The following is a 13327-nucleotide window of genomic DNA, read 5'->3' as shown; positions in this document are numbered from 1 at the left end:
AGCGGCCAATCAGGAGGGCGGGCGGGGGTTGCCGGGTGGTTTGAACGCGGAGGAACGGAAGCGGCGGGTGAGTGGGGCGGGGGGGACAGGGGCTGTGCGTGGGGCCGGGGGCTGTGTGGGGCCCAAAAGGGGGCTGTGGGGCCCGAAAGGGTCGGCGTGGGGCCCTAAAGGGTCTGCATAGAGCCCAAAGAAGGTCTGTGGGGCCCCAAGGGGTCGTCATAAGGCACAAAGGGGTGGGTGTAGGGCCCCAAAGAGGGGCTATAGGGCACAAAAGCGGTCGTTATAGGGCACAGACGGGCTATAGTGCCCCGAAGGGGTCGTTGTAGGGCACAGAGGGGCCATAAAGCCTAAAGGCGCTGGTATAACTCCTAAAGCGGGAAGTATGGGGCCCCAGGAGTTGGTGTAGTGCCAGAAGAGGTCAGTATGGGGCTCAAAGGGGGCTATAGGACCCTGAGGGAGTGGCATAGGGCCCGATGGCACAGGGGGCCATATATATATATATATTTGTATTCAGGCCCTATATATAGGGCCTGAAGTGGTCAGTATAGGGCCCAAAGCAGGGAGCTAGGGGTTTGGGGGTCATAGGGCCCCCGTGGGGGGGTCCGGTAGGGCCCTGGAGGGAGGGAACAGGGCACAGGAGGGGCAGATCCTATAGCGCCCTTGGGGGGTTTAGGCCCCAGCTGTGTGAGCAGGGGCACGGGGGGGGGTTGGCATTGATGGGGAGGAATTTGGGGAGGTGGGAGCTGGGGCTCCCGTGTGGGGGTCCCCCCACTCTGGCTCTGCCCCAGGGCTGACCCCTTTCCCCCACAGTGTGCGGCCCCTGGGCCGTATCCTGCTGAGCGCCATGGCGCTGGGACCCCCGCCCGAGGAGGGCACCGTGGCCGTCGTGGTGCGCGTGCGGCCCCCCACCGCCTGCGAGCGGGAGAGGGCGGCGCACACCGTGCTGCAAGTCGTCGACCAGCACATCCTCGTCTTCGACCCCGAGGAGCCCAGCGGCCCCCCCGGGGCCGCGCTGCCCGGCCGCGGGGCCAAGCACCGGGGCAAGGACCTGAAGTTCGTCTTCGACCGGGTTTTCGGGGAGGGGGCCACGCAGGAGGAGGTGTTCCAGCACACCACGCGGGAGGTGTTGGACAGCATCCTCAATGGCTACAACTGCTCCGGTAAGGCCTGGCCGCCGCCTCTGTCCCATCTGCTGCTCAGCAGAGCCAGGATGCGGCCCTCATGCTGCCGCTTGCCACACAGGGACGTCCCCAAGGGGGCAGGTGGCTGCTGCTCTCTTCTCACACCTTGAATTTTTGGTGCTAGTGGGATACCCCAAGCAGTTAGAGAGGGATTGGGTCGTACGGCAGCGGTGCAGGAGCAAAGAGCCTTAAAATCATAAGTGGCGATGAGCTGGGGGTGGTTGGGGGTGCGGACTGGGGTGTTCCTGGCACAAAAGCGTCGACTGGACTCCTCAGGTCAACGAGGAGAAATGAAATTAGAGGTGTAGTGGGAGACAGTTTGTGGAGCAGGGGGGTTGGGTGCTGCTGACAGCTGGAGCAAGCTGCGGACACAGCAAGCCACGTGCTGCGGGGGTGACAGGAGTTGTGTGTGACCGAGGCATGACTGTCCTGCTCTCAGGGGCAGCAGCCAGGGCTCTGGTCCCTTTTGGGGCCACAGCCAGCAGAGCTGTGAGGGCCACGATGGTGCTCAGCGCTTTAGGAGATGCAATGTGTTGAAGGGAAATGGGCACTGCTGTAGGAAATGAGATTGGGCAGGCGTTTTCCAGGCATTTGTGGCATTCTGGGGGAAGACAACCCGTGCTGGGGCTGGAACAGCAGCAGGAGATGGAGTGGATTCACAGTGCAAAGGCCGCTTTGGTTTTGCCGTCCTTTCCCATCCCAAAAGGCTGCGATGGGCAGAGCCGTTACCCCCCCAGCGGTGCCTGGGGGGGGGGACGCTGAGCGTCAGAGCAGGAGGCCAGGTGAGGCGCACGCGTGTCGGGGCGCTCGGGGGCTGCTGTGCCCCTCGCACGTCTCCCAGGCTGGCAGCACGTAAAGACCGGGTCTGCAAGCTCCTCGCCCGACGCTGCAGATCCTCGTGCCGTTCGCGGGCTGTCAGAGGAGCGGCGTAACGAGCATGTCACTGCCACAAGGCAGGCGCCGGGCGGGAGACGACGACTCTCCTGTCTCATCATGCGCCGGGCTGGGCACCGGGACCGGAGGATGCTATTCCTGGCTCCCCGGCACTTGGCGAGCCGCTGAAGGCTGCCTCTGTCACCGTGCCCACCTGGCAGGCATGTCTTGCGTCTCTATCTGCATAAAATAAACCCCGGATCCTCAAATGAGACATTCGCAAAGCACGAAGTGTCGCTAATGGGGAGAAGGGCTGAGGCTCTCTAGATTAGTGTGTCCTGCTCTGATGTTAATGCTTCAGAAATGGTGTTGAAAGACTGGGGTTAAAAATGAGATGAATTGCAAGGTCTGGAAAAAGAAACACCTCCCAGTGAGAGGCAGGGAGCTGGGGCTGCTCAGCTTGTTAAAGGGAGGGTTAAAGGGTGACTCGAGTGTGGCCTCAAAGTGTCTAAATGGGTGACGGTTTGGGGACTCGTTCTGTCTTTATCTGCTAAATTAGAGATGCTGACAGCTGAAACTAGAAAGAAATTGCACTAGAGGATAGTGCAGACAGTGCTGAGGATAATTAACTATTGAACCGCTCTGCCTGGTCTCTACGAAGGCAGGGAGTGACCCCAGCCCTGCTGCAGGGGCTGCTGCAGGAACGTTGCGCGGCTCCTGGTAATGACAGCTTCAAACGTCCGCCCTTCCTCTCCCCAGTGTTCGCTTACGGTGCGACGGGAGCGGGGAAAACCTACACCATGCTGGGCTCGGAGCAGAGCCCCGGCATCATGTACCTCACCATGGTGGAGCTGTACAAGAGGATCGAAGCCAGGAAGGACGAGAAGAGCTGCGAGGTGCTCGTCTCCTACCAGGAGGTACGCCGTGCCCGAGCCGTGTCCCCTCCTGCCTCCGGGGCACCCCTGCTACCAGTCGGGGCTGGCGCGGACCCCCGCGGGCCACACCAAGTGGTCCCGGTGCCCAGAGAGCTGCGCCCCAGCTGGAACCAGGCTCACCTGGGTGAACTGGTGCTGCTGGTTCCTCCCTGCCTCTCCCCCACCTGGAGTCCGGGAAGTTTCTCTTGCTTGCTGACACACCGCGGTGCCTGCGGTCTGCATAGCAATCTGCTCCTCCCGGCTCAGAGGGCCGCAGGGGAGCGGTGGCACGGTGACTTGCAAGCAAAGCCCTTGAGAGCCGTCCTCTGCATTTAGAGCACCCTCGGCTGCTCCGTGTCATGCCTGGGAAGCGGCCTGCAGGGCGTCACGGGGGGTGGGGGGGGCGCGTCTGATCCGGTCGGGCGTGATCCCGATGCGCGGGGCTTCTCTCTGCTCGCTGCTGGGGAAGCAGACCTCAGCCTCACTGCGGGCTCCCCGCTCCAGGTCTACAACGAGCAGATTCACGACCTGCTGGAGCCCAAGGGCCCCTTGGCGATCCGGGAGGATCCGGAGAAAGGAGTTGTGGTCCAGGGCCTCTCCTTCCATCAGGTGGGTGTAAAAGATGGGCGTGGGTTCTGAGCAGTGCTGCAGCTAAACCAGTTCTGAAAACAAACGTGTGGGAAGGCAGGGGTTGTGCTTTCTGTGCGGCTCCTAGCAGCAAACATGACCCCGAGCTGAAGCGAACCCCGCAGAGCAGTGGGTTGCCTTTCATCTGAGCTGTTGCCATTGCTTGATGTCAGGCTGTCTCGGTGCCTGCGTAGGGGGCGCCCAGCCTGCTGATCCCTGCCTCTGTGTGTTCTCCTCCAGCCCAAATCGGCAGAGCAGCTCCTGGAGATGTTGGCCAACGGCAACAAAAACCGGACGCAGCACCCCACAGACGCCAACGCCACCTCCTCCCGCTCACACGCGGTGTTCCAGGTGAGGGCTGCTGGCTGCCGTGTTGCTCAGGCTTTGTGCTGAGCGGGAGATAGGAAGCAAGCCCACGCTGGGCCTGGCATAGCAGGGTCGCTATCGCTGCTCCTGGTGAATTGCAGGGAAAATCAAAACGGCCGTGGATCCGAAAAGAGAGGACACGGGGCTGGGCAGGCCTCTTAGCCTGCTCCGCACTGGGACAGGGTGTACTGGTCGTGCTGGTGGCTGCACCCCCCAGCCAGCAGTCCCAGCAGGTCCAGCCTGGTGTTACACCTCCCAGGGGCTGAAAATCTGCTTGATGCTTTCGACTATTGCCGGCTGAGCGTGTGAGCTGTAGGGAGATGCGCCCGAACCTGACCTAGAGCAAAGGGGACCTGCCTCGGGGCTGTGCCTCCCTGCAGGTAGCTGGGGGCAGGCGTATTGTCTGCCCCGTCATCCCCCTCGGCTCTGAGCCAGGAGTTATGTTCCCTGCTCTGTAAGTTTGCTCCTGGTTCCTCGGTGCTCTCCCGCACAGACCTGCTGCTTGATTTCAATTCCAGCCAGGCCCTCCCCTGAATTAGCAGGGCCGTCACGGCTGCGTGGGGAGACTGAGGACTCTGACTGTAATTTCAGTGTGAACCTGGTGCCTTGCCCGTGGCTGCTTGCAGGGGAAGTCCAGGTGTCTGGATGGCTTCCCGGCCGGCTCCCCAGCTGGGCACGGCGGTGGGCGCTGGACTCCTGCCTGCTGCGAATCCATTAGCGGCGCTGGAAGCCTGCCCTCCCGCTGCCAGCTCTGCTCCCGGCAGCCGGGGCAGGGGCCGCGGAGGAGCTGGGCTCTGCGTGAGGACGCGCGGCTGGTTGCCATCAGTGGCATCTCCAGCGTGGACGTCTCTTGGCCTGTGGCAGGCAGCTGGGCAGGGGGGCGAGCAGCCTGCTGAGGACGTTATGGGGTGGTGGGAGAGGTGTCTGCTTCTCCTGGGGGATCTCTAGGCCTGCAGAAGGTGAAGCTGTGGAGCAGTGCTGCGGAGCCTCAGTGGCAAGTCCCACCTTGCCCACATAAGCCAGGAACTGGGCTCACCACTGAGAACCCTGCCTGAATGCTCCCAGGGACTGCAAGGCTGTGTCTGGGGGCTTGCAGCCCCTGTCAGGTTTGGGTTTCCCAGCCTATACCGTGGTGATCATCTTCCAGCATCCTTCTGGAGGCAAAATCCACGGTCAGATCTGGGGCCGAGGCTGAGATGCTGCGAGCATTTCCCGGGTGGCACCGGGGCTCCCCGTCGGCTTTGCCCTTTGGGGACCCGACCGGCTGTACGCTGCTCCCACACAAGGAAGTGCTGATCATTTTCCATAGCTCTATCAGTTCCTGTTTGATCCCTCCTGTGGCTTTGCTACCAGTGCCATCAGAGAGTCTTGGCTTGTCTTATCAGTGTGTTGGGATCCTCTTAGAACTTTGCCCCATCTCCTGGCCTTTGTAATCCATTTTACCGTCCTTTTATACAAACTGACACCTTGTCCTCCGGGTGAAGCTGCCTCCAGCTGGTAACTTCACGTGCCCTGTTGAGCTGCAGCCTCCTGACTCTCTTTCTTCACAGATCTACGTGAAGCAGCAGGACCGTGTTGTCGGCCTCGCTCACGACCTGCAAATGGCCAAGATGAGCCTGATCGACCTTGCAGGCTCGGAGCGAGCTTCGGTCACCAACACCCGGGGAGAACGGCTCCGGGAAGGCGCCAATATCAACCGCTCGCTGCTGGCCCTCATCAATGTCATCAACGCACTGGCTGACGCAAAGGTAAGGCTGTTCCCTGCGTGGCCCCGCCGGGCTACGGCTCTGCAGGGCAGGTGGATGCGAGGGGTGTCCTTGAGTGCTAGGGCTGATGGTTCTGCTGCTGTGGTGGGGCCGGCAGCCTGGGCTGGGCTATGAAAGGTGCTGTGGGATGAGCGTGGCCGTACCCTTGTGATGCAGGGCTTGGGGCTGAGTGCGCAGGTCCCAAAAGCTGAGCAGCCCCTTGATCTCTCGGTGCAGAGCAAAAAGACCCACATCCCGTACCGGGACAGCAAGCTCACGCGCTTGCTGAAGGACTCCATCGGAGGCAACTGCCGCACCATCATGATTGCTGCCGTGAGTCCCTCCGCACTGGCCTACGAGGACACCTACAACACGCTCAAGTACGCCAACCGGGCCAAGGAGATCAAGCTGTCGGTGAGGACCTCGTGACCTGCTGTGGTTTGGGGAGCTGCTGGGGACGGGTGGAAAGGAGCCGGGTTTTGCAACGTGCCCTGGTACGTGGGGTAGGTTACTAGGTGTCTCCGTGCTCCAGCCTGAGTTATCCACCCATGGGGGCTGCTCCGGGCAGGATGAAGCTGAGGACGCTGAGTGCCCGGTCTTGTGCTACAGCCCCTCAGCCCAGAGCCCAGAAGGGCTTGTGGCTGGGACAGCAGGTCCCTGAGCATGGGTGGTGCCCGCTGCAGCCACCTGGGAGCAGGCTTTGCTCCGGCTCTGGCTGAGGGCTGTGTGCTGCCCAGTGTTTCTTTAACCTCTCGCTCGTCCCTGTCTCCGCAGCTGAAGAGCAACGTCCTCAGCCTTGACTGCCACATCAGTAAATACGCCGTGATCTGTGAGCAGCTGAAAGCAGAGGTGAGGTGCTGGCAAGGGGGGAGGGCTCTGTCTTTAGCCGTGGTTTGCTTGGGGTGTGCACGTCTGAGCTCCGTGGTCCTCTTTGAGCTGCATGACAGTGCTGCCCACCGGGAAAGTGGCATCAGCCTCTCGGGGAGCTCTGAGCTCCCTGGGGTCACAGAGCCAGCTGTGAAGCAGCTGCTCCTTCCCCGCAGGTGGCAGATCTGCGGGCGAAGCTCCGTGCCTACGAGGACACCGCACGGGACGCGGAGAAGCAGCCGCCAGCACCACTGGCTGCCCCTAGCTGGAGCCCAGTGGGGTTGCCCAGGTGAGGTTGTGGGGCTGGCAAGGAATTGGGGCAGAGCTGCTGGGTCCTCCTGGCATCCCCTGTGCCAAGTAGGGCTGCGCAGCTTCAGAGCTGGTCAGAGCCCAGGTGTCAGCCCAGGAGCTTCTCCACCAGCATGCGTCGTCATCTTGACCGTGTTGAGGTGTAGTTATGGGCCTGAGAGACCACAGCATGCAAGCGCCAAGGGAAGCTGGGCTGCAAAGGCCAAGTCTTGTCTTGGTTGATCCACGCCCAAACTTCTTAGTCAAATGTGATGGCTTTCTCACTGGATCTTCTGTCTCAGTGACTTTCTCTCTGACTGCTGTAGGTTGGAGGAAGCTGTCCCAAAGATGTGCTCAGCCCTGGGTGTTCACGGGATGGGTGATGGAGGGCAGCAGGAGCTGGGAGCTGGACAGGCTGCTCAGCCACAGCTGGAACTGGAGGAGGAGGTGAGAGAAGGGGCGAGCAGCATGCGAGGGCTTGGCACAACAAGCTGGGGGCTCAGATACACTCGGGGCACAGCTGGTATGCTAGGAGAAGGCAGGAGCTCAGCTGGTCTGCGGGGTCCTGGCTCAGCGTGCGCTGCATATTGCTAGCAAAACCCCTTAACCTCCCAGAAAACAGCTGTGGGGGATCAAACTCAGTTCAAATATGAACTAATCTTGGGCTAGAAAAGTTCTTACTTCTGGCTGATTGCTCCAGGCTCTTGAGGAAACTCCTCCCAGGAGTCCCAGAGCAACCGATGGGACAGATCTCCAGCCGGGAACGAGGAAACCAAGCTGCCCTCTACAGAGTTTGTCCAGCAGCCAGACAGAAACGTGAGTGTCCTCGTGCTGCCCCCACGTGCCCCTTCCCCTTGTCTGCCTGTTGGCACCATTTCCCACGCAGGATGCGTTGTCCACCCTCCTGCTGCATGCAGCCATCCCAGGGACAGCCCACGCGGACGCAGGAGCAGGTTTCTGCTTGCAGATGGCTGCTGTGTGTGAAAGAACAGATTTAGCTCCCAGGGATCTAATCCCATGGGATGATCTCCTGGAAATGCCATTTCCATGGACAGAGGGAGGTTTCCAGGCACAGCAGCTGCGGGAGCCTTAAGTGCAAATTGTCAGTCCTGAAATTACCTCTGCAAAGTCTTTCCTCCTGCCTTGGCTCCCCAAGGTCCTGCCCTGGCAGGGCTCCCGCGGCACCATCTGCTGATGTCTCTGCCCCAAGCATCTTGGCAGAACGAACCTCTCTAGAAAGGTCTCTTGAGGGAGGCTGGCCTCAACGTGTGCCTGGATCTCTGTTTGCCTCTATCCGAGCTAACGAGTGCCTGAAGCCTGCAAAAAAGTGCACGGATGCTGTTGTGTTCCTTGTAACCACCAGGTGAACGCACACCTTGCGGCTCAGGTCCTCCAGTCGATGTACAGCTTTGGTACCTCACAGCCTCAAAGTTTGTCCATCTTTGCCCAAACCTGTACTAATGGGTTCTGCCCCGCCTCGAGCAGGTCCCTGAGGTGCTGCTGGTGGTGCTGAGCCTCTGGTCTGGGTGATGCTGACCCAAGCTCACCTGTGAACTGGTTCTTGGGTCTGGATGCAGAGGAGCTGTCTTGGGCCAGGTCCATTCATCTGACACCATGTCCCGCTCTGTCCCAGGCTTGTGGCAGCTATCCTGAGCGTTGCCCGAAAGCAGTATTCCCTCCTGAAGGCTGCCAACCTCCTGACTCCTGACATGGTCTCCGAATTCGAGGAACTGGAGCGCCTGGTGCACCAGGAGGCTGGTGCAAGCCTGGAGCAAGCCCCGCTGCCGAGCAGACCTGCAGATACCCACGGGGCCACCCCAGCCCAGAGGACGCAGCGGGGCTGTGACGGTGAGGATTTGGGACAGTTGGTGCTGTCCCCGATCCCGTTCCTTGGGGTGCAGCGTGTGCTGGAGGGGTGCTTTGGAGGAGATGCTTGTGGGAGGGTGCAGCTCCCAGCCGTGGGCACAGGCTGAGAGCTGAGTTTCCTCCTGACATGGTGCCTAGTGGGGAACTCCAAGAGCGGCTCCCAGCCCTGCTCTGTCGAGCATTTCAGGCCAGCCAGCATCTCTGGCAGCCCGGGGCACGGTAGGAGCAGTGAGCAGCACTTGTCCCGGGGAAGTTCAGCATGTGTGCACGAGTCAGCTTAAACGTGAGCGATATTTCTGGTCCACGAGACCACAGCAGCAGCTCGGATTCTCATCTTTTCTAGTCTTGTTTACTCCTTGGCATGTTTGCCCAAGTCAGCCCAGCTGTAGTCTGACAGCCTGTGTCTGAGCAGCGCTGAGCTCTTCCTCCACATCCTCAGTGCCACGGCAGGAACCCAGCAGTGAAGCTGTGGACTCTGCAGACCCCGTTTCTTAGGGACAGACGGGGCACTGCCATGGGGCGTTTGCTTTGGAACCAGTCCGGTGCCTGTAGGTTGACGAGACATCGGGCTTTACGCTGCCTCTCCCTCTGGGTTTCGAGTGAGCATGGTTTGATGGCAAAACCTGCTGGCAAACCGCTGCTGTTGGGTTCATGGCTAGGGCTGGGCAGACACCTCGGAGCCGTGCCGGGGGCAGAAGGAGGTGCCGGGGATGCCTGGGACCCGCTGTGGGCAGGGCTGATTGTGTTGCTTCTCTCCTTTAGCCAGGGCAGCAGCCACCACGCCCGCTGCTGAGCCCAGCGTCCCCATGACCAGGGCAGCTCTGCGGCGCTTGCAGCAGCTTGCTCCGCTCTCCAGTCCCACGCTGGCAGCTCCTGGCCTGGCGAGGAAGAGGAGGAGGTCTGAGATAAGCAGTGCTTCCAGACAGGAAACTCCCCACAGCCTCAAAATGCGGGCGAAGCGCCAGAGGAAATCCTCCCCCCTGGGCCTACGGAAGGGCTCCAGGAGAGAACCGGAGGCTCCCGAGGCGATGCAGAGCCCACGCACACCCTGCTTCAAAGATGCCAAATCCTTCCAGCTGCTGTCGAGTTGCACCCCCAGAATCTGCCCGCTGACAGTCACCAAAAGACGCGCGCCCCTGATGACATCGGCTGCCCAGAACTACTGCGCCCCGACTGTCCTGGCTGGCCGTGACCTGAACATGACTTTTGACCTCTCCGAGGACAGCATTTCACCTGGCGTGGCCAAGCCAGACACCTTCAACCTGCCCGAATTCCCCAGCTGGGAGAACGCCCAGTGCCTCTTAAACAAGCAGGGTGGCCCATTTGTGCCCAGGTTAGTGCTGCTGCGCCCAGGCTTGTGGAAGGGCTGCCTGCGTGGCTGGGGCTTTCCCCCTCCCTGATCTTGCTTTTTGCGTGAGTTGCACCCGCAGAGCCTTTGTGGATCCCCACAGCTGGGCTAGGAGGGGAGATAGGGCAGAAAACAGCCTGCAAGCAGTCGGCTGAGCCTGTGCATGAATTGCTTGCTCAGATATAAGAAGTATTCCAAAAAAATCTATTCCTCCTTTTTCCCTTTGGACTCGGAGAAGTGTCCTCCAGGTGGCTTCTTGAGCCCCAAGTACTTCTTGGGAAGCAGGTGGGGCAGTGCCTCTCCCTAAGGAGAGGTTGGAGTGAGGAGCGGGGCTGTGCAGTGTTGTCTTTATTGCCAGTGCTTCTGCTGAACTGGGTGGCCGTCTGGAAAGAGGTTGTGGTGCCCTAGGTAACGTGGGAGACCTGAGGGAACACTTCCTGCAGAGGGCAGCTGGGGAAACTGAGGTGCAGGGGCTGGTGTGACCATGAGTGTCTCGGGGAGCAGTGGTGGTGGGGCAGCTGCCTCCTCCCGTGCAGATTTCTTGAGGCTTTAACCATGTTTAAATCACTTCCCCTATGAAACTGGGCTGCTCTCCTGGTTGTGTGTGGCTTCTGCTCCCTGCCTTGGTTGCCTCCCAGCAAGGTGGTCAGGCACCCCTGTGCTAACCCTCTCTTCCCTGGCTGCAGAGCCTCCGTCCCGGTGTTCGCCATGAGGGGCTCCTCCATCCCCAAGCCTTCCTCTGTCTCCAAAGCATCTGCGCAGAAGCGGGGGCGAGCGGTGAGGTGAGACAATGGAGACGGGGGCCAGGAGCGCTCTGTGAGGGCTGCTGGCTGCTCCCCTCGGGGGCTTGGAGCCCCCTCCTTGCCTCCTGACAGCTGGGGAGGACGGGGGCCATCCACGTCTGCCCTGAGCCTGGGATTTAAGATGGCCATCCCTCTGCGTCCTCTTTTTCTTTCACAGCACCGCTTCGTGCTCGCTGGGTGGGCTCCGGAGCCGAATCGCCCGGCTCTCCAGCAGCAGCCAGAGGTTGGCGCAGCCCCTGAGCATCCCAGGTGAGCCCCGCTCCCAGCCAGGCGCCCCCCTTGTGAAGTTCAGGCTACTGGGGGCAGAGTACCTGGCAGGGGTACGTCTGGTGCTGGTGGAAGATGCTGTTTGGTGTTCGCTGCTTCCAGGTGCTGGCCTGAGCCTCAGGGAAGGGCAGTGGGTGCTTGCAGTGGGATATAAAGGGGGATGGAGCTGGCAGTGCTGGGATCCCCTTCGGGAGGGGGCCTGGCTTTCAGGTTTTGCCCCAGAGCTGCCTCATCCCCTCCTCTCCTGTTTCTCTCCTCAGGGCATCCTCAGGTTGGTCTCAGCTGGAAGGGCAAGCACAGCGCCAAGGAGCTGACAGCGTGCGGCAGCGCCTCCCCTGCGCCCACACTGCAAGCCCCAAAACTCTTGTGCTGACGGCACCCAGCGTGGCCCAGTCCTCTCCTGGGGGCCCAAACCCAGCTGCCAAAGTTCTTCCTCTGGGCCCCATCCTGTCCTTCCTCGCAGAAGGGCCACCTCCCCTGCCACCTGCAGTTGTCACCCCCCCGTCCCCTGCCTCCCTCCAGCTCCCCCCCACTGAGGGGTCCCAGCTGCCTCCTGTGTTGCGTGTACTCTCCCTCGGCCCAGCGCTGTGTATTTTTGTAGCAGATGGATTATTGCTGTTCCCTCTCAGCCCCTCTCTACTCCGCGCTGGGGTGTCGAGTGCTAACAGATGGGTGATGCTAAGAAATAACACGTTTTTAATAAATCTTTAAGTTTAAAACCAGAGGGGCGAGGGGAGACGTGTGGCTGCTTCTCCTCGCCTCCACCTCGCCCAGGGAGCAGTGGTTGGGTTTTGGCTCCCTCCAAAGCGGGCCTGGAAAAGGCTCTGGCTCCCAGGGGTGGCCTCCCCGTGGCTTCCCCCTTCGGCCCCATAGCTTCAGCCCCATCTCCCATCCCTGCAGGGGCTGTGCCAGGGGGCGGCAGGCCCCTGCTGTGTGTCCTGGTGTGGGGGCGAGGGCAGCTGGCAGCTGCTTGCCCCCTGCTTCCTGTCGCTTTGCTGAGTGCTCTCAGGGCCATTTCTGCCCCATCTTCCCCCTGCTCAAACTCCATCCCTGCCTCCTGCTGGATCCCTTGCTCCTGCTGCCTGTGGGACCCCAGCTGTGGGGCAGAGCTCGGAGCATCGCCCCTGCAGCTCTCCCCCTGTGCCCTGTCCTACTTCCCCACCCCATCATGGCACCGCTGGGCCCCGTGACGCACCCCGGTGCCTGCTCCAGCTCCTCGGGGCCACTGGCAGTGGTGAGGGCACCGGCAGAGGTCACAAGCTGCGTGGGCTCCAGGCCAGGCGGCTGCGTTTAACCCGTGGCCCTCGGCCTGCTCCGGCAGCACCGTCCTGCACAGGCTGCTCCCTGCAGGGACCGGGGTCACCGGCTCCTCCTGCCCTACTTTGCTCGCTGGCTGGCAGCCGCAGCTCTCGCCTTTGTCTTCTCGGAGGCTGGAAGCTTCTAATTAAAACTTCCAGCCGGCTCTGAGTTCGTTCCTCTCATTAAGAGGGGAGCGGGGAGGCGGGGGGAGAGCCCAGATCTGCATCCCCGCAGTGCCGGGAGTGACAGCTTTCCGCAAGAGGCAGCAGCGCTTTGATCCCGGCTGCGTAGGAGCTGGGAGAAAATAAATCTCCGGGGAGCTGAGCGGGGGCCGGCTGGGCACCCTGTGCCCCCCGCGCTCTCCCAGTGGGTTTGGGAAAGGCTGCAGGGACGCAGAGCCCCCCCCCGGATGCATGTCCCCACGGGTGTCCCTGTTCCGGCTGGCTGGGGACAGCAGGCAGCTCCCGGCAACTGTGGGGTGCGGATGTGCACCGCAACGATTCCATGGGTATAAAACCCGTCCCGATACCGGCGGCACCAAACCGGGGATCCCCAGTGTGGGATGGCATCAGGCTGGGAACAGGGAGCTGTGGGGCGTTAGGGGCAGTGGTGCCAAGAGGATGTCCCTGAGCACACCACCAGTGCCACCAGTGCCACCAGCGCATCGCCACAGTCCCTCTGGGACATGGCCCAGCGGGACCTGGCACCGTCCCCACCCGGCGGGCCGGGAGCTTTCCCGGCCATCGGCTGCCACCTAGCTGCCAGCCGCCCAGGCCCGTCCCTACCACTGCAGTGCCCCCAGCCAGCACCCCAGGGACCCGCTGCCGCCAGCCACCCTTGATGCCACCACGTGTCCCTTACGTCCCCAGGTCCCCAAAACACC

General features: G+C 61.6%; 1 protein-coding gene across 3 annotated transcripts; it reads left to right on the top strand.

Moving 5' to 3' along the window:
- Positions 1–11: 11 nt before the first annotated feature.
- Positions 12–11921, top strand: KIF18B (kinesin family member 18B). 3 transcript variants are annotated; one of them, XM_050715475.1, is made up of 16 exons: positions 12–67; positions 811–1160; positions 2814–2971; positions 3473–3577; positions 3836–3946; positions 5512–5709; positions 5944–6120; positions 6481–6555; positions 6750–6862; positions 7188–7308; positions 7562–7677; positions 8495–8709; positions 9490–10060; positions 10762–10857; positions 11036–11127; positions 11406–11875. In XM_050715475.1, the coding sequence occupies exons 2-16, from the start codon at positions 845–847 to the stop codon at positions 11516–11518; spliced, it is 2577 nt and encodes an 858-aa protein (XP_050571432.1). In that variant the 5' UTR covers positions 12–67; positions 811–844; the 3' UTR covers positions 11519–11875. The 3 variants fall into 3 exon arrangements, with proteins under 3 accessions (XP_050571432.1, XP_035422780.1, XP_050571433.1); XM_035566887.2 differs by having other exon boundaries at positions 63–193; positions 11406–11866; XM_050715476.1 differs by lacking the exons at positions 12–67; positions 811–1160 and adding an exon at positions 1608–1963 and having other exon boundaries at positions 11406–11921.
- The last annotated feature ends 1406 nt before the right edge of the window (positions 11922–13327 follow it).

Source organism: Cygnus atratus, chromosome 25 (assembly GCF_013377495.2).
Source record: "Cygnus atratus isolate AKBS03 ecotype Queensland, Australia chromosome 25, CAtr_DNAZoo_HiC_assembly, whole genome shotgun sequence".
NCBI lineage: Eukaryota > Metazoa > Chordata > Aves > Anseriformes > Anatidae > Cygnus > Cygnus atratus.
Note: the sequence above shows the minus strand (reverse complement) of the source record. Positions and strands in the feature narration are given on the sequence as shown.

What these genes read in the sequence shown, in the direction of transcription:
- KIF18B (XM_050715475.1), top strand. Translation starts at nt 845, where the DNA reads ATGGCGCTGGGACCCCCGCCCGAGGAGGGCACCGTGGCCGTCGTGGTG. An exon ending in CCAAGGAGATCAAGCTGTCG is followed by an intron (nt 6,121 to 6,480) that starts GTGAGGACCTCG and finishes CTGTCTCCGCAG; the next exon opens with CTGAAGAGCAACGTCCTCAG. An exon ending in TCCAGCAGCCAGACAGAAAC is followed by an intron (nt 7,678 to 8,494) that starts GTGAGTGTCCTC and finishes GCTCTGTCCCAG; the next exon opens with GCTTGTGGCAGCTATCCTGA.